The sequence below is a fragment of the Ovis aries genome, chromosome 21, assembly GCF_016772045.2.
Source record: "Ovis aries strain OAR_USU_Benz2616 breed Rambouillet chromosome 21, ARS-UI_Ramb_v3.0, whole genome shotgun sequence".
Classification (NCBI taxonomy): Eukaryota; Metazoa; Chordata; class Mammalia; order Artiodactyla; family Bovidae; genus Ovis; species Ovis aries.
The window spans coordinates 42060043-42085094 of record NC_056074.1 but is presented as its reverse complement, the minus strand read 5'-3'; the positions used below and the strand labels follow the sequence as shown (position 1 = coordinate 42085094).

The 25052-nt window shown below is 44.6% G+C and overlaps 1 protein-coding gene across 11 annotated transcripts in view; it reads left to right on the top strand.

Moving 5' to 3' along the window:
• The window catches only part of KMT5B (lysine methyltransferase 5B), a 57740-nt gene extending 33538 nt beyond the window's left edge, over nucleotides 1-24202 (top strand). For 7 of the 11 annotated variants that reach the window (XM_060404331.1, XM_060404330.1, XM_060404329.1 and 4 more), the window contains 7 exons: nucleotides 118-186; nucleotides 4704-4869; nucleotides 5252-5361; nucleotides 6815-6981; nucleotides 7257-7494; nucleotides 12205-12401; nucleotides 19880-24202. In XM_060404331.1, coding sequence (XP_060260314.1) covers nucleotides 118-186; nucleotides 4704-4869; nucleotides 5252-5361; nucleotides 6815-6981; nucleotides 7257-7494; nucleotides 12205-12401; nucleotides 19880-21357 — 2425 coding nt within the window. In that variant the 3' untranslated portion in view covers nucleotides 21358-24202. Of the gene's footprint in view, nucleotides 1-117; nucleotides 187-374; nucleotides 459-487; nucleotides 550-707; nucleotides 861-4703; nucleotides 4870-5251; nucleotides 5362-6814; nucleotides 6982-7256; nucleotides 7495-12204; nucleotides 12402-19879 lie in introns of those variants that run through there. The other 4 variants (XM_060404337.1, XM_027959787.3, XM_060404338.1 and 1 more) reach the window with 4 other exon arrangements.
• Nucleotides 24203-25052: the final 850 nt, after the last annotated feature.

Here is a 25052-nt window from a genome sequence, read left to right as displayed (position 1 = left end):
TTAGATATCACAGCATGTTATGGATTTCTGCTACATCTATTATTGTAAGTCTGTTTAGAAATTACAAATGCGAATTATACAAATAGTTTTTTATTGTTTGTTTTTGCATTTATATAGCGCCTTTCCTCCGAGGAGCTCAAGGCATTTTTCAAAATCTGACAGTTTTTCTCACAACAACCCTGTAAGGTAGGTAGAGAGCATTACAAATAGTAATAAGATACAAACTAACTTGTTTCAGCCATTATAATGTTCTTTTATGTTAAGTAATTGGAGGTGTCAGCGTAAACAAGATTTGTAGAACATTTTGCAAACCTTTTGAAAATTTGGTCTTTAGTATTAGCTATATTTAAAAAACCACTTGTACTCCATAACAGGGTAATTTTAAGAGAAATCATTCATCCAAAGATCAGGAGGCACTCCATGGGATTAGCTGAGCACTGATTGCAGGACTCAGCCAGGTATGTTTCTGGTTGTTGTTTACTTTCAGGTCAAGAAGGAATGAAGAGCTGTCCTAGCGGAACTCCCCCTCGCCCCCCAGCATCTTGGAATGTCAGTTTGCAGTTAAACTTTCTTGAGAGGGGGAATGTGGTCACGATGTTGCCTCACGGGTTTATTTTTTATCTTAAATATTTGAGCATGTTTCTCTCTCTCCCTCCCTCCTTCCCTCGCTCCCTTTTTCTGTGCCCCTCCTCTTTCCCTCCCTCCAGTCAGCTCTTGGTTTACATTGGAAGGGCAGTAGTGCAGCTAATACCCACCTGCAGCTTTTCTTCATTGCCACAGTGGCCTCTTGGGTTTGGAAACAGAAAAACCAAATAGCAGGAAAACCTGGGAAGTCAGTCTCTGGAAAGAGTGGGGAACAGGTGTGTGGGAGTGTGAATTCATATGTTTTTCCCCTGCCCCTTTTAATAGTAAATAATTGTAAATGCCGTATTTTTAAATTTCCTATACCGGCTATGGGATCAGAGAAGTGTGGGAAGAGAAGAATAAATGTTTGGTTTATTGAAAGTTGCACATGTCATATTAAGAGGGAGGAGGGGCGTGTTGATTTGGAAACGCCAAAGGCCTGTCTGCCTTGCCCCGCCTGCCGCCCCATACACAGCTTGCTTCCACTCCTTCGGCTGTGCTGTCAGGGCGGCAGGCGCGCGGTCTGGTGCTCAGCTAGAAGTCAGAGCCCGTTCTCATGGTGAAGGCACACAAGAGGGCGCCCATGCTTCAGAGGAGAGCAGGGCCAAGGAAAGCTTGGGTAACAGGCCCCTCCTTCCAGCAGTTAGCCCTCATTGGGCCTTTTTTTTCTCATTTGTGGAGCCAGACATAATTTTTTAGATCATCTGAATTTTCTTCTACCTTTAGGAGCCATGGTGTAGAATAGCTTTATCCAGTTTATATGGGAGATTCAGCGGAGAGGACAGAGCATATTTTTCTTTTCTTTTCTTTTTTTATATTTTTCTGTTCAATAATAGAAAATTAATTTTTTCCAAGATCCCCCATGCCTTTTGCTCTGGACCTGATAGATGTAAGAGCCTTGTTATTAAATATAATTTCCTCACAGTTTTTATTATAATGGGATTTAACTTGAACTGTCAGCCAGGTGATTTTGATGTTCTATCTGGTTATCGAAAACAGCTGTCTATTCCCCTTCCTGTCTGCACCCAGTAGCATTTTCTTCCTCCTTTTCATCACTATCATTTCATGCCTATACAGGAACGTCGCTCAGTCGTGTCCGACTCTTTGCGACCCCATGGACTGTAGCCTGCCAGGCTCCTCTGTCCATGGGATTTTCCAGGCAGTAGTACTGGAGTGGATTGCCATTTCCTTCTCTAGCGGATCTTCCCGACCCAGGGATCGAACCCGGGTCTCCCGCATTGTAGACAGACGCTTTACCGTCTGAACCACCAATTTACAGTCAAAACTTACTGTCATATGCCTGTAGCAGCCAAATATGACAGTAAGTTTTGACTGTAAATTACATTTTAAGTAAAATGGAGATTCTTGTCCAGTGGGCAGCAAGGGATAGTTTAGGGGGTTTTGTTTGTGTTTGAGGCAGTAGAAGTCAGGAAAGCAGAAAAGAAAGTCATAGGTTGTGTGGAAGGTACAGCGTTAGTAACTCAACAGGTGGTTGCTGTGTGTGTGTTTAGCATATTGATGGTTTGGCGTCGTGTTCTTCTTCTTTAGTTGTGCCCAACTCTTTGTGACCCCATGGGCTGCAGCACTCCAGGGCTCCCTGTCCCTCACCATCTCCCGAAGTTTGCCCAAGCTCATGTCCATTGCATTGTGATGCCATCCAGCCTTCTCAGCCTCTGATGCCCTCTTCTCCTCTGCCCTCAATCTTTCCCAGCATCAGGGACTTTTCCAGTGGGTCAGTTGTTCTCATCAGATGACCAAAATGCTGGAGTTTCAGCTTCAGCATCAGTCCTTCCAATGAGTATTCAGGGTTTCCATTACAAGCAAAGAGTAAACAAAAGGATCAGGTGTCTTTAGATAGAAGGTTTCAGAAAGTGGAGAGCAGGAGTAGCTGGTGTCTGTTCCAGGTCTGTGACTTATTTTTTGTCATGTTCTTAAGATTTTGAGGTGAATATAGTCCTGATTCTGATGTGTGCAGCCATGCAGTTACTTTACAGGTATCACCATTGGTGAGGCCTGCATTGAACATGTAAAGATTGCTGTGGCCCCATCACTCAACATCATGTATTACTGCTCACAGGGAACTTTTACTTTCCTCTTTACTGTGCAAAATGTGAGTTTCTGTTCCCCGTCATTTGGTATTGCCTGGAGTGGTGTGCCTCAGCTAACAGCTGCTGAGTGGTCTTATCTGTCCTTCATATGCACATGATCCCATGGTGCAGGGTTGCAGCCAGAAGGGTTTAGTTTGGGTTTCTTCGTGAAACCCAGTGTTGACAAAATCACTTGTGATGGCCGCACTTCAAGAGTAGTTTACCACTGTACTGGAAGCTTGAGTACCATCACAGCTCTGCACATGTGTGCTTTAGTGACCCCTGACACCATAGTCTTGACAGTCTAGTTAAAGACATTCTGAATTGTCCAGAGGACTTCCACTCATCTGTCTGTGAGGGCTGGTGTGCTAACTGATTGAAATGGGAAATAAAATAGGGCACTGTTTGTTCACGTGCTATCTCTAGAGCTCCTTTGGATCCTTGTATTAGGAGTCGCGAGAGCTTCCTAACCCTGGAGTCTGGGGCTCATGAGTTTCTAGAGGTGTCAGTGTGCTCACCCACCTGAAGGCCTCTGAAGATCCTGCCCAGTAAATTGTATTATACCTATTCTCTTCCTCCCATCTTCCCCCTTCCTTGTTCTATAACATTCCTTGTCCTGTTGCTCGCCGGCTGACTCCCTCAGCCCTGGTCATCTCTTTGAATCAAGCCTTAGAATTGCTGCTTAGGTCCTCTGCTTAGAATTTCTCTCCTTTGCCTTCCTCTTCCTGATTCCTTCCTGTCTCTAGTGATAGTCTGTTTTTTCTTTAGAAATCTCAATTCACCACTTTCTTCATTGTCCGTATCAGTGTCAGCCCCAAACCACGCTTCAGGTATAATCTCCGCGCTTGGAAGCGCCTCAGCAGTGTTGCTCGTGCCACGTTGATGTGTATTTGCGCAGTGGTCCTTGCTCTTCTGTTTGATGCATGGATATGTCCTTCAGTCCCGGCAAAAGTTTCCGTAGAACAGTAGCCATGTCTTCTAGCTTATATTTTTCACTATGGCACCTGTATGCACAGCACCTAAAAATAATCCTTGGTGAAATATTGTGGCTTAAAATCTTACTGAATTTTAATGTAATTTACTTGAAGAGCAGTCTGTAATTCCTTTTTTTTGTTGGCTGTTGATTTTTTAAAAAGCTTTATTTTGAAAAATAAACTACATTAACATGAGAAGAAATTTTGAAGTTAAGCTCCAAGAACTTTTAATCGTAGTGCACATTTTATTGAGAACATAGCTTTAAAAGAGTAAAACTTAAATTTTACTTGGGCCATGATTGTATCGTGTGTTTGACGTGCCTGGCCATGTAGTGTTCTGAAGTCGTCATAGCTGATTTTACATAGATGCCTTCTGAAATTTTACCCCAGCAGTTTTTCCTTCCATCACCACCACAGCAGCACCACCTCTCAGGTTGTACCCTTGCACGCTTTTTGTTCTTGGAATGCAGTTATCACACACTCCTTTGACATGGCTGATAGAACATCCATCCAAGTGTGTTTCAGGACCTGTCAGGATGCTTAGTTTGGGGTTTTTCTAACTGTAAACAGAGGGTGTTTTTGTTTATGGCATAAGTTTGTTTACTTCATCCTTCTTCTAAAGCTCAGTGCCCTGCACTCTTCTGGCTTGCTTCTGCATGTTTTAAAAAATCCTTGTCCTTCCAACTCGATTAGATGAGCTCTGTCCTAGAATCTCTCATTTTGTGCCTCCCGAATTATGTGACAGTTAAAGCCTGCATTAGCTTTCGTTTGAGTCACCTGGTCACCTCTTGGTTAATGAGATAACAGTGAAATAAAAATACTAAAGTACAGTTTGAGGAAGGGAAGTTATATTTCTTGGTGATCAGTATTACTTTAGTACTCATTATCCAGACTACTTATTGTTCTCTTGTTAGGTCTGGCTGTTGTTTTTAGGTTACTTTGTTCTCAAAATCTTTTAACTAACAGTGGCCCAGGGATGATGGAAGATAACTAAAGTTGTTGTTTTGATTTCTTTCAGATTTCGGCCTATTAAAGGAAGGCAGGAAGAACTCAAAGAAGTAATTGAACGTTTTAAGAAAGATGAGCACTTGGAGAAAGCCTTCAAATGTCTGACTTCAGGAGAATGGGCACGGCACTATTTTCTCAACAAGAACAAAATGCAGGAAAAATTATTCAAGGAACATGTGAGTTTATTGAAAGAATTAATACTGTTTATCTGTTTGGATAAGATTAAAGGAAACTAAAATGTAAATTTTAGTGAACACTGAAATTTTAAATCCAGTTTTTATAAAACTAATTAATATGAAGGTCTAATAATACATTAGATAACTTACGACTATCCATAGAGAAAACTTTGTTGTCTAGAAGTGAAACTTCTGTGAACTTTTATTAGAGTAACATAGCCAAGTCACCAAGTATACAAAGATATGAAATTTTAAAATAACAATATTTGTTACATCTTAAATTTTTTCATTGGTGGTGGTGGTTTGCTTTTATAATTCTGAGAGTCTAGCAAGGTAAATAATTTAGTGTGAAGTAAGTATCAAAATTTTTTTCCCGTTTTAGGTATTTATTTATTTGCGAATGTTTGCAACTGACAGTGGATTTGAAATATTGCCTTGTAATAGATACTCTTCAGAACAAAATGGAGCCAAGATAGTTGCAACGAAAGAGTGGTAACTATTACACTAGTGTAAACCCATAAAATAATCTTGCTTAAAGTTCTGTCTCAAATTACCATTCCTGTGCTAAGAAAGCCGTGGGAAGGAATAAAACCCGAGCTTGCCCTAAAGGAGACAGTGCAGAGCCAGCGCCTCAGCCCAGTGACTTGGGGTTGGGACGGTGGTGAAGCTGGAAGTTCTGAGTTGAACCAGGTCCTACTTCTAAGCCAAGGGCTTTGTGTTTTCCTCTTGACAAGTCCGGATGCCTGCTAAGGGACTGCTGAACGGTTAGGGGTGTGGGGTTAGATGACCTAGCTTCCAGAATCAGTCTTTCACAGGCCTGTAAGAAAGGCTACGTATGACGTTTTAATGGTCCAAGGAATTTCATGTGTAAAAGCTGACGAGCACATTGCCTGCTAAAAATACATGTGTGTGCCAGCTGAAACAAAGGTAGTGAAGTTGACCCCAGGTAGGAGGGGTGAAAGCCATACAGGAAAGAGAGTATGTGGTTATATCTTTCTTCATTAGAAAGAAGAATGCCTATTCCCTGCCTTACCTCCCAGAAGAAACCTGTAGCCTCTCTCTTATAAGACCCCCGACATTTTTTGTAGCAAAAATGTTAGGGTCAGTTACCTGAAAATGGAACGTTAAAGAGCCTGACTCCTGGCCTCTTGAAAAAAATGTGTGTATGTACGTGAGTGAGCGTGTCTGTCTGCCGTGGGATGGTACCCAGCCTGCTGCTGGGCTCTCGTGGCTCCCTGCCTGGCAGATGGGTGTGAGGTTTGAGGTCTTGGGTTCTGGACTGCACTATCTAGGACAGTGGCCACCAGTCATGCATGGCTATTGGACTTTGGAAATGTGGCTGGTCTTAATGAGTTGAGAAGTGCTGCAGCTGTGATAAACATGTCAGATTCTATATTGTGTTTCTCATTCGTATTTCATACTGCTGACCTGCTGAACTAGCATTTGGGTTGTATTGGGTTAAAACATGCCACTGAAAGTACTTTCACCAGTTCCACTTGCCTTTCTTCCCACAGCCCCTAGATTGGTGCGTGTCAGGCTCGCACTGCACTTGGCTGGTGCTCTCCAGAGGGCGGCACCCCAGCTCTGGGTGCTCCCGACCTCTTCCTGCTGCTCATCTGTGTCCTTCTCCAGGGTCAGCAAGCTGAGTTCAGTGCAGCGGCTTTTTGAGTCCATCCTGCCTGCAGAGCACAGGGGCTTCAGAGGTGTAGGTAGCACGATGCCTGCAGGACTTCCTGGTCTCTTGTAGGGATCAGGCAGCTGCACAAGGCTGTGGGGCTTCCAGGGAAGAGGAGATGATATCCAGGTGCGGTCAACGTGAGTCAGTTAAAACACGCACAGCTAGGTCTTCTCAATTCCTGGTATTTATTGGACAGGCTTATTTTATTGAAAGAAGCCTTATTATTTATAATTACTAGTAATTTTTACCATCACATATTTTAAATAGGAAACGAAATGACAAAATAGAATTACTGGTGGGTTGTATTGCCGAACTTTCAGAAATTGAGGAGAACATGCTGCTTAGACATGGAGAAAACGACTTCAGTGTCATGTATTCCACAAGGAAGAACTGTGCTCAGCTCTGGCTCGGTCCTGCTGCGTTCATAAACCATGGTAAGCCCTATTTCCGAGGTGTTAGCTCTAGTGCTGGGTAGCACTGCTATGACTGAGAGCAACCTTATCTGTCTTCCTTTAAAGGAGGGTTGGAAATGGAAATTCTTTTTGCACAAACTTATGAAAATAAGTCTTCCTGTAGTTTAACTTGAGATCAAAAACTTCTATCAAAAGTTGGGGAAATTATGTGGAAAGCTTATTTCAGATTTCTATAATTGTTCGTGTTTCAGATCTTATCTACAGTTAATTGACTTTATCTTTTGGACATTTTTCAGATTGCAGACCTAACTGTAAGGTGAGCATAAAAAATACTTTGTCTCAAGTATTTTGTCTTTGCTTCAGGTATGCGTTTCTTAATGAGTTCATTTTATTTCAGTTTGTGTCAACTGGTCGAGATACAGCATGTGTGAAGGCCCTAAGAGATATTGAACCTGGAGAAGAAATTTCTTGTTACTATGGAGATGGGTTTTTTGGAGAAAACAATGAATTCTGCGAGTGTTACACTTGTGAAAGGTAAAGTATCGATTAACGCCTGATGACTGTGAGAATGAGTGCGCGCCGTCCTCATCATTTAGAGGCAGAGATAGTCTTCTGTGTCCTGTAGCATCACACCCAGGACAGCAGACAGGAGCGAAACCAGAGAGGACAGAACTATTTAGGGGCACCAGTGCCTGGCCTTCTAAAATGTTAAAATCGTTCCCAGCTGTTACCCTTATGAGTGAGTCAGAATACAAATATGCTTCAGCAGAGAGTGGGAGACACACACATACAGTTCCAGGGTGGGTTGCTCCAAAATGGCAGGTGAGATTCACCACTGATCACCATTTAAAAACCCCAAGCTGTGTCTTCTGGAAGTGCTGTGTTTTGATATATGTGCTCTTCACGATTTCTGAGTCCTACTGCTTGATGAGGACCTTCCTTTTGTGACACATCGAGACAGGTCCTTGTGGAAACCCCCCAGATCTGACTGAGCAGGACTCCTTGTCCACACTGCTCATCTCCTGGTGGCAGCGTGTGTGTAGAGCTCACAGAGGCAGCTTCACAGGCTTGTCTGAGTTGGTATAGCCACACGGGGAGCACTTCTGGATTTGGTTTTTGTTACTGTTTTAGTTTCTTAATTGAAATATAGTTGGTCCTCAGTATCATGTTAGTTGCAGCTGTACAGCACAGTGATTCAGTTATACGTGTGTGTATAGCTATACACACAGTCTTCTTCAGGTGAGCACACGTAGATTTATTGAACCCATTTTATGTGCTGTGTGAGATACCGGGTGCTTTACTCTCCTGGACTCAGTCCTCGGCTGTCCTGGGAGAGGATGGTAGAGTGGGACACTGCAGGTGCAGGGACCCAGCTCAGCCTGACTCAGAGCCTGCGCTCTCGCCACTTCGTGTTTTTCGCACACGGGAGCAGATAGGGGGTAGTGCTGTTTCTCTCACTGTGAACACCCAGCTGCCAGCCTCCCGGCCTTTGGAGACATGCTGATTCCCCAGAGCTCAGCTTCCTCTCCTTTCTGGGCAGCCAGAGGTCCCTTGTGTCGTGAGAGCAGAGACATGGAGCCATGGCACAGCTCCTATAGCTTCTCTCCCAGCTCCTGGGCCCTCGACTTGAAAGGATGGCAGGAAAGGAGGGGTTGGGAGTATAGGGGGATACAATTTATCTTTTTATAAATTAAAAAAAATGGTTCAGACATTGGTTAAATCTTAGACCAGTCCACAAAAAGACCCTTTAACCCACAAAGTCGTTTAATTATAGTCAAGCAAAGCTTTAAACCACTGTGCAGAGACAGCATGGCATAGCCCGACCTGAGGCCTGACATCAGCGCCCTACGTTGGGATCCTGGGACTCTACAGTTTACTAGCTGTGTGGTCTTGGGCAGCTTAGCTGCTTTTGTGCCTTAATTACACCATCTGTGAAATGGAGATAACACTAGGGCATCATAGGATTGCTGTGAGGATTAAATTTATCTCACAATAAGTATATAAAACACACACTGATGTTAGGTGTAAAGGTATTTTGTGGTTTCTGGTCATTTTCCTATTAGAATGTAAGTTCCATGAAGGCAAAGATTTTTATCTTTTTCATTTATTGCTATGTTGCTAGCATCCAAAACAGTACCTGACATGTAGTAATAACTATGTGCTTGATAACTGTTTGGTGAATGAATGAATGGAGTAAATGATACGCTGAATATGTTTAGGAGTCTTCCTACAAAATGTAACTGCATACACAGAAGTCCACACCAGCCGCGAGGCAGCTCTTTCACTGGCTCAGGACCGCATGTGCCGCCATGTTCCTTGGGCAGCTGAGCTCTCCCTGAGACTGTTTCTCACAGGCCAGGTGGGCTGATCCTGCTTACTCGATGGGGTTAGTGCAAGGAATAAATAGAAATGTGCAAATCACTTTTAAATGGAAAGGCTTCATATGGAGCAGTAGGTACGGCTTTAATCAGACTATTGGAGAGTTTGATTTAAAGGTTGTCTGAGAATATTCTTGAAATCCTCAGAAGCAGATTGTTTCTGCCTTTCCAGAAATTAGGCAAGAAAATGAGACCAGTCAAAGGAACTCGTTCAATTATCATCGTCTAGTTACTGAATGGTTCTCGTGTTAAACCTTGTCCAGGCAGGGTAAACGAGGCCAGCCCAGTGCCAGCTCTGAGAGCAGTACTGTGAAGGGACACGTGGTGTGCTGGCTGCTGAAGGGTGAACACGGGAGAGTGCAGTGTCGACAAGGCCCCGACATCACGGGTGCAGTGTCCAAACGATACCTGGGGTGTGTGCTTCCGGGCCGTGACCGTCCTGACACAGTAGTGACGCTTTTCATAAGTAGATGCTGCGAACGTAGCTCTCGAGAATTTGAAGAATAAAATCTAGTGAGGGATTGAAGAATGTGAAGGACCAAAGTATTTTAAAGTGTGTGAAAGTATGCCTGATGATCACTTTTTGCAGTATACTAGGGGCAGTTTGCTTTAATAGGTATTAAAAATTACTGTGAAATAATTGTGTTCAACACCTGATGATACTGGCTCAGATAGGAACAAATAGATAAGAGGACATGAACAGAGTCCTGAAGCAGAGCTCAGTGTGCATGAGATCTTAATACCATGTGTAGGGAAATGATGATTTCTTTGATAAAAGGTGGTGGTATAATACATCATGGGTCTGAAAGAAAACCAAGCTCACCTCCCATCTCAGACCATATACAAGATAAATTCCAAATAGATTAAAATTTTAAATTTAAAAACTAGGTAAAATGATTAGAAAAATTTTAGACTTATATGTCTAAACTTGGTAGTGGAATTTTCTGGAAGAAGTTAGTATAAGAAATGGTGAGTATGAACATTGAATGGTCAAAAGCAAAAGTTAGATAAATGATAAACTTGAAGGGAGGAAAAAGCACACATATGGCCACGTTAATAACCCAAGGACAGAAAGCTCCTAGAGCTCATAAAGAAAAGATAGGTTCAAAAAAAAAATAAATAAAAAAGAAAAAAAAGAAAAAAAGAAAAGATAGGTTCCACTGGAGGAAAGAGGGGTATAGAGGATGCCACACAGAGAATGGTAGCTATAAACGAGATAAGTGAAACAATAGCTAGGTATTCATTTTCACCATCAAATTGGTAACATTGAGAAGTATACTCTGTGCTGCGGGTGAGGATATGGAGAGACCAGCCCTCACACAATGTCAGTAGGGCTGTAAAGTGCTTTAACCTTTTGGGAACTTATTCTGGCAGTATTTGTTCAAAATAATAGCACCCTTTTATCTGGCAGTCAATTCCATGTGGAAGAATCTGTCCTGTGGAAGAAGCAGCACTAGTTAGCATAGGTTTAGTTTCAAGAGCAGTGTAGCGGCAGTGTTCCTGGTGGCAGGCAGACACCAGAGCACCTGCAGGTTCCAGTCATCACCGTCCAGTGCCTGAACAGATTATGGTATGTTTAGTCTGCTTAAAAGGTACAGCTTTCAAAACATGCTGAGTTCAGAAGTGCTGGTGCACAATACAGCGATAAGAGAGGTGGGTTGGGAGGCAAGGAGGAAAGCTGCTTGCTGAGGGGAATGTGAGGGGAATGTTACCTATTTGGGGTTTCTTTTTGCTTAAGGAGAAACAGCAGTGGGTCTAGGTGTGTAGCTCGCGGCAGAGCAGCAGATGAGGTGCTGGCAGGTGGTTAACACAGGTGCCGGGGCTCTGCGCATGGAGATGGCTGGGAAGCTCAGGGAACTTCCGCTTTGGGGAGGCAGAGCCAGGGATGGTCTCACCGGTTGCAGCAAGCACATATCACTGTCATAAGTTAAAAAGAAGAAATCAGGGAAGTAGAGAAGCAGATGAATGGTCATTTTACTTTAAAAAATTAATTTCCAGATAATTCCACCCATGATCATTTGTTTTGTTAGTAAGTATGGCCCATCTTGGGCTTCCCTTCAGCTCCTGCTATGCACCTGCCTATGCAGGAGATGGTAGGTTTGATCCCTGGGCCAGGCAGATCCCCTGGAGAAGGAAATGGCAACCCACTCCAGTATTCGTGCCTGAGGAATCTCATGGACAGAGGAGCCTGGAGGGCTACAGTCCATGGGGTCACAAAAGTGTCGGACATGGCTTAGCGACTAAACAACAATAGGAATAATCAAAGCAGGTTACAGATCATTCTTAGCTAGTGATAAAAACAGGTCTTTTAATGTCTCTTACTTGGTAACATTTTGTTAACTTAATGATGTTCATCCAGTAACTTTAAAGGAGGAATTTTACAGTTTTCATTACTCCAGAAATGAGATTTTCACTGATAGCCTAGCCTTCCTAATATAAAATTTCCATCAGAATTTATTTGTATCTAACATTATCTTCTAAGCAATGACTTAGTTTATGGAAATTCTTTAGTTTCCCTTTTAATTCCTTCATTCTCAATATTCAGTAATGGAGTGTTAAATTATGCAGAACAAAGCTAGGATATAATTAACAGGTGGGTTATTTTTACCTACACTTGAAATTCTGCAGGGTCCAATACCTTCTCAAGTGATTGACAATAGTCATAACAAAGTGTTTTAAGTCTGGGGCTTTGGGGCATTAATTTTATCTCCATATTTATTTTGAGAGTCCTAGACTTGGCAGCTTGCAGTGATTAAGCCTCATCAGTTCATCTCACCTGCTGACCTGGTGTGGACAGGTGCTCTCAGCAACCAGGCTGACGGCAGTGAGTATGCTGTGTGTGTAACCTGTGCTGTTTCTTTTTCAGACGGGGAACTGGTGCTTTTAAATCCAGAGTGGGACTGCCTGCGCCTGCTCCTGTTATCAATAGCAAATACGGACTCAGAGAAACAGATAAACGTTTAAATAGGCTTAAAAAGTTAGGTGACAGCAGCAAAAATTCAGACAGTCAATCTGTCAGCTCAAACACTGATGCAGATACCACTCAGGAAAAAAACAATACAAGTAAGTAAGGGAGGTTTCATAAGCATATATTTTTTTATTTTTAATTTTTTAACGTATTTTCACAGAGTTTGCTTTCTAAAGCGTGCTTTAGTAGTTTTGATCTTTTGAACATTGAGAGCAACCCTGGGATTCATGCACTTCACCAGCACTGCAAGGTTCTAGAAGTGATTCAAGCACAAAGCAGTCTGTATCCTGCCTCCAAATTTTAGATGGTACTAAATTGTCTGCTTTCTGTGAATACTTGGTAACAGGACATTAAATTTCTTCGTCATGTGTTCCAGGGTCGTCATATGTTTGACAGAAAGCTTTCCCGGTGTGAGTTTCTCTGTAGCTGTGGTGTTAGGTCTGCAAGAAGACAGAGAGAGGACGGGGCCGCAGCCCGCGGGCACTTGCGTGTCCCGCGCTGGCCAGTCTATTAGCGGGGGTGATGGACTTGGGGTTCGTAGCTTCTGGCCTCAAGGCTTCCACCTTTTTACTGCCTGCTTGCCGTTTTCAGAATGAGCTGACCCAGTTCGCCAAGCCACCAGTCCCCAGACTCAGAGTTGTGGTAGAGTGGCAGTTTGAATGTCACTGTACTGTGACGAGTTGTAGCCACTGCCAAAAGTGGGAAGAGAGATGGAAAGGAGAAAGGGACAAGCTTTAAGATCCCAGTGGCTTGTGGGGGCAAGACCTAATGGAAACTGGAAAAAGAGAATGAAGAATAAAGAGAAAAGAAAGAAGAAATCCCAAATGAGCATAAGAAAATACGCCATGTTTATGGAGCTTTGACATCCTGGAAGCATTCTGATCGCTGCTGGTCTTCATCTGGGTGACACCAGTTTGCTCTAGTGGCCGCTAAAGCAGTAGGCTCTTCACTCTTTCTTGTCTCTGATAGGAATAAAATTTAAAAGTTTTAACTTGATAGTCCCCAGAATATGCCTATTTTAGCACTATAAATGTCTGTACATACTTCTGAGTAGTAAGTACCCTCTGAGGTCTGACTATTTTAGACTCTTCCTGTCTTCTGATGTTTTCAGCCCACCTCTGGGTGCTCTCCACTACAGAAAGTCCCAGAGAGAAGGGATGGTGTCTCCCATGATGGAGAATGTCACTGCCATGTGTTTCCGAATCAGCCTGCTGCTGGAGTCGGAAGCCAGGGCTGACCTCTAGTGTGGAAGGCAGTGCTGTTCCTCTTCAGGCTTTATGTCCAAAGTGAACCAAAAAGAGCAGTTAGTTTGTCATTCACTGTTGACTGTTGGTTTTAATAATAAATGCAGCATAATCAACATTTTGTTTCCTGAGTCTGGTTCCTTGGTGAAACTGGAGACTTCTGAAGCCCCTTTTAATAAGTGTCTACGTGATAACACTTAGGAGCGAGCCGCCATCCACAAGTAGGGATGGCCCCGACACTGTCCACGTGGCTCTGTGACGTTGGTGGGGGTGTTTTGTGTTCTGATGCATTAACTCTATTACTGATATAGGGATACTGAACTCAGTACACCACCTAGTTTAAAAGATCAAAATGGAAAGAAAATTTTGGAAGGTGCTGAGTGTTATATTATGTGACCATCTCAGGAATATTTGTTAATAAACCAAATATGTGTTCAAAGTCTGCTCTTGTTAAAGAAATAGAAAAGTGCGTGAGGCTCAGGCCCTTCTGTCAGGGACTTTAGGCCTTAGCTCCAGACCTGGACCAGTACACAGTAACCCTGAGGAGCTCCACTTCCTAAAGGCTGGAGGGGGCAGGTAATCCTTTGAGCAGTAGTCTGAGCATTACAGCCTAGAACTAGCCCTTTACTGTGACTGCTCATATTAGGGTGCTTCCTTTATTCAGATTACATTTCTACAGAATGGCTGTCTTGAGTAATTCAAGGATTGGCGTAAGTAACTGTGAGGGCCATGAGACAGTTACTGGATGTGGCCAGGGGCTCTGAAGGAGCTCGAGCCTCCCTCCAGCCGTCTCTGAGAACCTTGTTCACTAAGTATATTTGTAGCAATATTTCTCAGGCTCTTCCAAGTGTTCTTCTCGGCTGTATTTCTTTTGGTGTTTGTGTCCTGACCATGCTCCTCTACCTGTTGAAAGGAGGACCTTTTGAGTCTGCAGCTGGTGCAGGGCCAGAGCTGCCCAGCCTTCCTCCTGGGCGGCATGGGCGAACCTCAAGTGTACAGGTCGGAGGTGCCCGTCTCATCCCACGGTTTGCTTAGAATCCAGCAGCTCACAGCTAGAGAGGAGCTGCTTTCTTTGAACATGTTGTTCTTACAGAGACATTTCTGCCTAGTTGGAAGAAAAAATTACTTCTTCCTTCCATGCAGCTCCTGTTTTGGAATCTTCTCAAGAACCACAACTTGACTGCTTTAGCATCCAGGGAGGAGGCAAGAGATCCATTTTCACAGAATCAGTCCAGAGACCTGAACTATACGCTGTTAATAGAAGATCCAGGGTTTTTTGGCTCTTGTGGCTCAGTGGCTAGGCCACTCCTCACAGTGCTGCCTCAGGATGTGAGTGCAAGTCCCGGAGGACTCCCCCCAGCAGAACCATCTCATCCAGCTTGACTGAGGAGCACCCATCCTGGAGATGGGCTGGGCCGCCACTTGTCACTCTCTCCCGCCACAGACATCTCTAGTGAGTCTGGATGAAGCGGCCTACAGGCTGCTTCCTAATCCTTTCCAATACCCTGTTCCAGGCAGACATGCCCATGGTGGCCCCATGAGGTGGAGCCTGCTTGTGGTGCCTGATAAATTCCTTGAACTGAAGTCCTTAGACCCCATGTTGTGAACATCTCAAGCTGCGTGGCCTCCTGTTCCCTTGGTCCCACCGTGTGTGTTTGAGGCTCTTCCAGCGCAGAGCATAGATGCAGCCAAACCTTTGGGGTGCTCTGGCGTTGTTTCACTGCGCTTGTTTCTGGCTGTCACTCTTGAGCCCCATGCAGAGCTGCCTGATGATTTTGAGGACACCCTGAGGTCACCACGGTAGCCGTACCGTGGGTCCTTTACTAGGAGCTGGCACTGGCCCCATGATAGCTCTGTGGTGTGCCTTAGAGGCCATGTGATAGTGTGGTCAACATCGACCCACAAGCCTCAGTTCAAACCCCATCTCTGCCACATACCAGATGGACACTCTTGACTGGCACGTGAGTCCACGTGAACTTGGTTTTCACTTAGGGTAATAGCTTTTACTTCAAAGAATGCTTATTAGGATTCAGGTCATACTAATTTGGCCATCCTGCACTGTACCTAGTATATACTAATGGCTAAGGGTGTGTGTCTCCACCTCAAATCACTGTCTAGGTTAATGCGGTTGGGATTTGTCCCCGACAAGGGAAGGCTACCACACGATGTGTTAGTGCTGAAGCCAGGGGAGCCACCGCCCTGCCCGCCTCTGCTGTGTCAGGATCTTCAGTCTCTTAATAGACTTTTCTTAGCGCCTCTCCTTCAGCCTGCTGTTGCTGGCACTCTCTGTGCCAGAGAGGGTAGCAGCGCCTCTGTGGGACGGTGAAGACCCTGGGCACTGAGTCCCGTTGTTCACAGTTGTCTTACCAGCTGTGCTATTTCTGTCCTTTGACTTGAGCACACCTTTGAGCTGGGCTTTTGATAAGATAATACTTATCAAACAAAATGAGAATACACCGATATATAACATAAATAGGTAAGTGAACTCCACTGCAATAAGATGTAGCATCGCCTACGTCTCTGTTGTGCTCTTTAGAACACAAACATACTAAAGGGCTTTGTCAGTGGTTCACTGCAGTCAGCTAACAGCCTCCTGGAAGGCGGGGTGCAAGGGGGAGAGCCCAGATTGAGAATCACCACACAGTGAGATTCATCCAGGGCTTAAAAGGAAGTGCCAAGTGTGGAGAACCTCAGGTGCCATGAGGAATCGTAGGAGGGTAACCTGTCAAGAAAGTCATGAAAGGCTTCCTGAGAGAGGTGTTTGCTGAGCTGAGTCTTGAAAGGGGGTGAGAAGTTGGCCAGATGGACTGTACTCAGAGCAGATGGAACATCCCAGATGAGGACGTGAAGACCAATGTAGGATTTGAGTCTAGTCATCAAAGCTGGAATAGAAGGGATGTGACCAGAATTGAGAATTTTGGACTTTATTCTTAGGTCTTAGGTTACGGGAAGGTTTCAAGCCCAGAGGTGACCAGAAGTCCTAGGAGAATCACCCTGGGCTGTGTGGTGGGCAGTGGAATGCTGGGGAAGCAGTAGGAGCAGGGACAGGCGGGAGCTGGCGCCAGAGTCATGGCAGGAGACAGTGGCATTGGGATTGGAGGGGGAGGTGGGTCCGGCGACGGTGCAGGAGTGCACTCTTGGAGACGGGTTGGCTGGCATCAGGGGTAACCTCCTCATTGCTGCCCAGGCAGCTGGCTGCCTGGTGCTGGCAGTGAACCAGATGGAGAGCAGGAGGAGGAGTGTGAGGCTTGGTGGCAGGCTCCCTTTGGGCATGTTGGCTTGCGAGGGGCTTGGGAGACCACCTTAGAGGGAGATCAAGGTCCAGGGGCCATCTGGTGACGTGAATCTGTAATTAAGGATGGATTTGGGCTAGAGAACGCCGTATGGGAACTGCCAGGATGTCAGTGTGGACAGCCCGGACGGAGGGGCCGCTTATCCCTGGGAGACTTGAGTTTTGAAGGGGCCTGGGACACAGAGGCCTGCAGAGTGCAGGCCACAGGGCAGATGGAGGAAGACTGCCAGGGACACAGAGACAGCCAGGGGATGGCTCTCGTGAACAGCCAAGGAGAGGAGCCGCTCAGGAAGAAGAGTGGCTAGCAGTGTCTCCTTCTGCAGAGAAACAGCAAAGGCCCCCGCTGAAAAGTCTTCATGGGTTTTCATGGCAAGGAGGCTGTGAGAGAGAGGGCGATAAATGGATCCAAACTTCAGGGGGATTATTGTCAAGGATGTAAGAAGTACGCAATCGTTGCAGAGGGGTGACTGCAGATCTGAAACAAGAACCATGAAGCTTGATCACAGAATGGTCCTCGAAGAGCCGTGGAGAGAGGCCACCCAGCAACCACATTGAGAAGGATGAACACCAGAACACTGGTGCGTTTCCATCAATAAACACACCTCCACTCACCTTGTAGGAAGCCTTGTAAGCATAAAGAAAGCCTTTAGCAAAAGGATTCCCTGGATATCCTTATACTTTAAAATAATTTCTGGCAAGTTCTGGGTATTTCCAGTTCATGATACAATGGTTCTCTAGTTGAGTGGCACCAAACTTTACTGCTACTACTATTCCAAGAATAAGTTGCCTCGCTGGTGGCAGCCTGCAGGGAGAAGTGTGTTCTTAGTTCAGTCAGGGGATATTGTTCCTGGGGTTCTGCTGGTTTGTAGATCCCAAAGCCACTTATGAACCAGTTCCTTAGTACAGAGACTTCTGTTCTTGGTGGTCTGATACTTTTGGAATTCTGTTAGGCATTCTTGCTCCTCTCTCAATAAAAATGACCTAATGGTAACCTAACTTGCTCAGCCATGCAGAAGGAACAGCAGTTGCCCTGGGAGACCCCCAGCATGGGATGAATGATGGTTTTGTTGGGAAATGTACTGGGCTTACCCATAGTAAACTGGTTTTCATTCTCTGTTTTCTCCTAAGAGGTGGTGAGTATTTGGTCACCTCAACATCCCTAGTGAGCGATTTAAAGAGGTATCTTGATGGGAAGAGGCCTTCAGGTGGGGGATGGGAAGCAGACAAAGTCATGGAGAAAAGGGCTCCTGTAAAACACTATAACAGATCCAGTGTGTAAGTAGAGAGAAAACCGGAAGGCGGAAGTCAGCGGCAAGGCCAGAGGTCCACCGTGGAGGGAACTCAGCCTTGAGTCGCATGTAAGCCTTTGGAGAAGCCCGTCAGCTGTCACATTAGTTCCCACGTTTTGTCCCCACAGGGATTGTTACAGCCTTTTGGGATCCTTGTCCAGAGGAAGGAATTTGGGTGCCCCTGTCCCCAGAGTGTGACTCCAGCTGTGCCCTCTTCCTTCTCTCAGAATAGTTGGCAGCGGGCAGTCACTGGAGGGATGGGGTGAGCTAAACCCTGCAGCCTCAGAGTCTGCAGGTGCTTGCAGCCCTGAAGGGAACAGTTTCAATGGCGCGAAATTTGGGGTAAACAGCTACTGGGAGTGACAATATGTGGTTCTTGTTCAGTCGCTAAGTTGTGTCCAACTCTTGGAGACCCCATGGGCTACAGCACACCGGGCTCCTCTGTCCTCCATGATTTGCTCAGCTTCATGTCCCTTGAGTCAATGATACTATCTAGCCACCATCCTCTGTCATCCCCTTCTCCTCTTGCTTTCAATCTTTCCCAGCGAGTCAGCTCTTTGCATCAGGTGGCCAAAGTATTGGAGCTTCAGCTTCAGCACCAGCCCTTCCAGTGAATGTTCCAGGTTGATTTCCTTTGGGATTGACCAATTTGATCTCCTTGCTGTCCAAGGGACTCTCAAGAGTCTTCTCCAACACCACAATTCAAAAGCACCAATCCTTCAGGACTCTCTTTTCTTTACAGTCCCAACTCACATCAGTACATGACCACTGGAAAAACCATAGCTTTGACTATACAAACCTTTGTCAGCAAGGCGGTGTCTTTGCTTTTTAATATGCTGTCTAGGTTTGTCATAGCTTTCCTTCCAAGGAGCAAGTGTTTTGATTTCATGGCTGCAGCTGCCGTCCACAGTGTTTCTGGAGCCCAAGAAAAGAAAATCTGGCACCGTGTCCACTTTTTTCCCCTTCTGTTTGCTGTGAAGTGATAGGACCGGATGCCGTGTTCTTAGTTTTTTGAATGTTGAGTCTTAAGTCAGTGTTTTCACTCTCCTGTTCACCCTCATCAAGAGGCTCTATAGTTCCTCTTTCTGCTATTAGAGTGGTATCATCTGTGTATCTGCGGTTGTTGATATTTCTCCTGGCAGTCTTTTGATTCCAGCCTGGGATTCATCCAGCCTGGCATTCTACATGTGGTTTTTAGGATCTCTTTCTCAGTTGAAGACATTGTGATGGAATTTGTCTCCTGGAACCCTTTAGTCATGTGTTGCTGTTCCGGATTACTGGTCAAGTACTATGCTTTGAGTTAATGAATAATGGATTCTGGAAACATTTTAAATGATGAGTTTAAGAAGAATTTATGAACAAAAAAAAATACTGGTTATACTTCACATATTTTCTGTAGTAAAATATTAAATCAGGAAAAGAAATCCTCAGTTTGGACTAGTGTCCTGACAAGCTTAGAGTGAAATCTAGGTCCTTGCTGTGCTAAGAACTCTTTAACCCCGAGTTTACTTACCTGGAACGTGAATCTATGCTTCTTAAGTTAGAGGCAGAAATTAGAGGGATAACATAAAGGAAAACTGTAGGAATTGCTTGTGAGCAGACAGAAGCTCAATTGGGGCCTGTGTACCACCTGTGTGTGGAAGTGAACCGCTTCACAACGAATCATCTGGGTGTTGGCATTGTTTTGTTGAACGTAACTGGGTTACCAAGACTGTTTTTCACCCTTATTTTCTCTTTTAACTTTACAGCTTCTAACCGAAAATCTTCAGTTGGTGTAAAAAAGAACAGCAAGAGCAGAACATTAACAAGGCAGTCTATGTCAAGAATTCCAGCTCCTCCCAACTCTACCTCATCTAAGCTAACTCCTATAAATAATTCCAGGGTACCAAAGAAACTGAAAAAACCTGCAAAGCCTTTACTATCAAAGATAAAATTAAGAAATCATTGCAAACGGCTGGAGCCGAAGAGTGCTTCGAGAAAACTCGAAATGGGAAACTTGGTACTGAAAGAACCTAAAGTCGTTCTGTACAAAAATTTGCCCATTAAAAAAGAGAAGGAGCCAGAGGGACCAGTGGAGGCCACGGTGGTCAGCGGGTGCTTAACCAGACACGCGGCGAGAGAGCACAGACAGAACTCGGAGCGAGGTGCCCCTTCGCACGCGGAGGGCGGCCCCTGCACCTACACAACCAGGCGGTCCATGAGGACGAGGATGACCTTGAAGGAGACCTCCGACATCAAGCTTGAACCAAATACGCTGGATGGCTATAGAAGTGACTTGACAGAACCTTGCCCCGATGGCGGCGAGCAGCCCGCTCCCGCGGCACCCGACGAAGAGCTGGCCCACGAAGCTGCACAGAAAGGGGAAGCCAGGTGTCCTAGGAGCGACAGCAGCACGTCCAAAAAGAAGTCACAGCCGGGGAAGCTGGTGCGGCAGCTGGCAAAGACAGAGGAAGCCAGTCCCGTGCATGAGGCCCCGGGCAGGGCCGGCGTGGGGCCAGAGGTGGCGGGGGCCCACCCCGACTCGGGCGAGCACATTGGCGTGGAGGGCGTGCCCGGGGCCTACGCGGACTGGGCCCCTTCGCCTGTCAGCGCTTCCGTGGTGACGTCAGAGAGCTTCAAAGCAAAAGACGGCTTCCGAACTGCGAAAAGTAAAAAAAAGAGGCGGATCACGAGGTATGACGCGCAGTTAATCCTGGAAAATAACTCTGGGATTCCCAAGTTGACTCTTCGCAGACGTCATGACAGCAGCAGCAAGACAAATGACCAAGAGAGCGATGGGATGAATTCTTCAAAAATCAGCATCAAGTTGAGTAAAGACCATGAAAATGATAGTAACCTCTATGTAGCAAAGCTGAACAATGGCTTTAACTCAGGATCAGGCAGTAGTTCCACAAAATTAAAAATCCAGCTAAAGCGGGACGAGGAAAGTAGGGGGCCGTACACAGAGGGGCTTCATGAAAACGGGGTGTGCTGTAGTGACCCCCTGTCCCTCCTGGAGTCACGCATGGAGGTGGGTGACTACGGTCAGTATGAGGAGGAGAGTACAGCCGACTCCTCCTCTTCGGAGGGCGAGGACGAGGACGAGGAGTATGACGACGACTTTGAAGACGATTTTATCCCTCTGCCTCCGGCCAAGCGGTTGAGGCTCATAGTTGGGAAAGACTCTATAGATATTGACATTTCTTCCAGGAGGAGAGAAGATCAGTCTTTGAGGCTTAACGCATAATAAGCTCTTGGTCTTAACTTGACCCGGGATAACTACTTTAAAGAAATAAAAAATTCCAGTCAATTATTCCTCAACTGAAAACGTTTTAGTGGCAGCACTTCTATTGTCTCTTCACTTATCAGCATAATACTGTAGAAAGTGTACAGCGTACTGACTCTTCTTAAAAAAGTCTGATTTGTGCAAATTTTTATTGTACTTTTTAAATAGCCTTCTTATGTGCAATTCTGAGTTAGAGGTAAAGCCCTGTTGTAAAATAAAGGCTCAAGCAAAATTGTACAGTGATAGCAACTTTCCACACAGGACATTGAAACCAATAATGTGGCTACACAGTTTCTTTTTTTTAACTTTAAAAGCATCAACTGGCTCTTTAATATATGACTAAACAATAATTTAAAACAAATCATAGCAGCAGCATATTAAGGTTTTCTAGTATATGCTAATATCACCAGCAATGACCTTTGGCTTTTTGATTTATTTGCTAGGTGTTTCCCCCTTGGAGTTTTGTCAGTTTCACGCTGTTTGCTGGCCCAGGTGTACTGTTTGTGACCTTGGTTAAATAGCAGACCATCGGGTGGGAGTCAAATTGGTTTCTTTAAAAAAAAAAAAAGTACAATTACATGCGTGACAGCTAATTCTCAGTACATTACATGTACAAGGATAGCAGTGTGCAGGATGAGTTTCGATACAGCGTATTTATTGCTTGTCATGTAAATTAAAAGACCTTGTATTTAACACTTTTCAATCCTTTTAGATAAAATTGTTCTTTGCAAGAATGATTGGTGCTTATTTTTTCAAAAACTTTGCTGTGAACAATGTGACGACAACAAGCAACATTTATCTAATGAACTACAGCTCTCTTAATTTGGGTCTTCGAGTTTTCTGTTGCACTTGTAAAATGCTACAAGGAATATTAAAAAAAAAAAACTATTCACTTTAACTTATAATAGTTTATGAAATAAAAACATGAGTCACAGCTTTTGTTCTGTGGTAACCTATAAAAATGTTTGTCTTTGAAATTCAGTGTAAAGAACTGAAAACAGTGTATATGTTGTAAATATTTGTGTTGTGAGAAATTTTTGTCATAAGAAATTAAAAGAACTTACCAGGAAGGTTTTTAAGTTTAGAAATATTCATGCCAATAAAATAGGAAATTATAAATATATAGTTTTAAGCACTGCATCAGTGGGAGTTCTTGGCTTATGTTAGTTTATGTTTGAAAATATCAAAGATTTTTTCTTTTTACTATATTTTCAGTTAAACAAAAAAGAGGAGTCAGATTTAATTTGTTTTTGAAGCACTTTGAAAGAGAAATTAATTTTTAAGTAACTTAATGAGCAAATTTTTGATTACTACTTTATGTTCAATACCAACCTTCCATTTCTCTGGATTATTTTACAAATCATTGGACAAAGGATTTGAGAATATAAATCTGTAGCAGGTGTTTGATACCAGTGGGTCTCTATTTCTGGGAAATGTGTACATGTGCTTTCGGATATACAGTGTTCCTGAGTAAAATCAATTTAGGGAATTCGTGTAGTGTCTAGAAGAGTAGCCCATATCTTGAGATACTGAAAGGCCTCTGCAGGTAATGAGCAGTCCAATGGGAAAACCTCAATGCTTACTGTTAGGACTTCGTGATTCCTGCCAGCTTCTGGGTTCTTGGGGACATAATTTAAATTAAGTTCCTTAAAACTATTGCTAGTAGATTCCAAATAGAAATTGGTAATATTCGTAAAGGTTCTCTGAATTTAAAATTTTCCCCTCCTTCTGTCCTTGAAGGAATTACTTCCGTGGTCTTCTCTCGTCTCGTCCCTGTTTGTTACGGTGCAGTTACAGCCCTCAGGTATTAACGTGGGATCAGGTGGCCCACCTCCTCACCCACTCACACCCCCTTGGCTCACTCCATCTAGAATCTTCACCTCTCGAAGTCGGGCAGCCCTGCAGGTCTGTCCCCGAGCACTCAGAGCACTTTACAGACTCACCCAGCCCTCCCGAGTCTCTGGGTGGCCGTGGGGGGTGGCAGGGGGGCTCACGCGCCAAGGTCACGCTTAGACCCTGCGTCCGGGAAGCACCGGAGCACAGCGGGTCACCTTGATTGGTAGGAACCCTACCTAGTTTGCAGTCTGGAAGAGGTTCAGAGACCACATCTTGAACCATTCTTTTGGAATACCAACGATAGCCACTTCAGGAATTTCAGTCTTAAAGGAAACAGTAACAATACCACATTTCCCACTTTTCTCCATTTTTTAAGCTTAACTTTAGTAACTTATTTATGACATTTAACTTTACTGAGGCCTCGTCTTTGGGGGCCGACCTTCCCGTGGGTCTGGAGCAGTGATGCCCGGCGGTCACTGCCTCGGGAGGTGGTGTGCACAAGCGCTCGGCGGCCATAGCCGACGCCTTCCAGGGAAACCTGACTTCCGTTCTTACAGTGAGGGGCCTCGAAGTTGGCGTGCCTGTGCTGTAGGACTCTGTGTGGAACGGCCAAGTCCACACAATGCCGACCACTTGGAAGAGGTTGCAATCAATAAAACTAGCCTGAGCTTATGCAATGATTGGTAAAGATTGTGGCATTGTAAGAATTAGGAAACGATCGTAGAAATATATGTAAAGTATTCAATTTTCAATCATTTTTCAAATTACTGTTTTAAATTGTTTTGCTGAGTTGTAATACTTTTGAGATACAATGTATTCCTTGTACTGAAAGAATGAAAAAAAAAAGGACTTTTTCAGCATTTGAGGTAAGTTCTTTAACGTTTCATTAAAAAACATTTTTTACAAATATTTTGTACATGCACTTGCAGTATTGAGGTTAATCATTTTAATAAATTCGGAAATTAAAACAGTTTGGCCGGTGTTCACTGTATCTGAGAAGATCAAAGTGGTGACTTTGTCCACAAGGTTTTCATTTGCAGTAAAATTTGTAAAAATCACACTTTCTGAAGCTTTTCCGTGTCTCTGCATGTTGAGTTTTCCGAGCCCTGGTCTCCTGCTCTGGGGCCATTTGGTTTAGATTAGGGTGAGCATATGTTCCTCCCAGTGGGGAGACCACTTGTAAATTTCATACCTTCCAAATTCCTTGAACCTGAGAAAGTTAACTAATGGTTCCTCACTTCTTGGTTTTTTTTCCACATTGAACTGGACAGAACTAGCACGTCCAGGACTGGTGTGGGTCTCTCTCTCCCAGTTACTGTAGTAAAATGTAGTCGAGAAAAGACTGACTTAGGAAACCTGAGTTTGCCCAGCTCTGCAAAACGTGGGTGACCCTGAACAAGCTGCTCACCCCTAGACCACCTCTTCAAAGCGCCTGTAGGTCAGCGTGGACGCCGGTCCTACTACCAGTGACACTGCAGGGTGAGCTGCGTCCACTCTCAGGGCAGTCAGCGTGAGAGGTGCAACCAGGCTGCAAAGACTTCCTGAATAATTGAAATGCCCACGTGAACTTGGGTTCCCAGTGTGAAAAAGAAGCTAAGAGGTGGCCTGGTAAATCCACAGCCACTCTCAGAGGCTTGAGTCTGCTGTCTGCCCTGAGGCAAGTTGCTCCTTCTCCATAACCAGTGGGCTGCCGTCCAGAGTCCTCATGTGAGTTGTTTCTCCAGTGCCGACTGTGAGCGTGCACCCATGGTGTTCGGAGCGGCACTCAGCGAGGTGCAAGCCTTCCTCTGACCTCGGGTAAACCCCAGGACTGGGAAGCA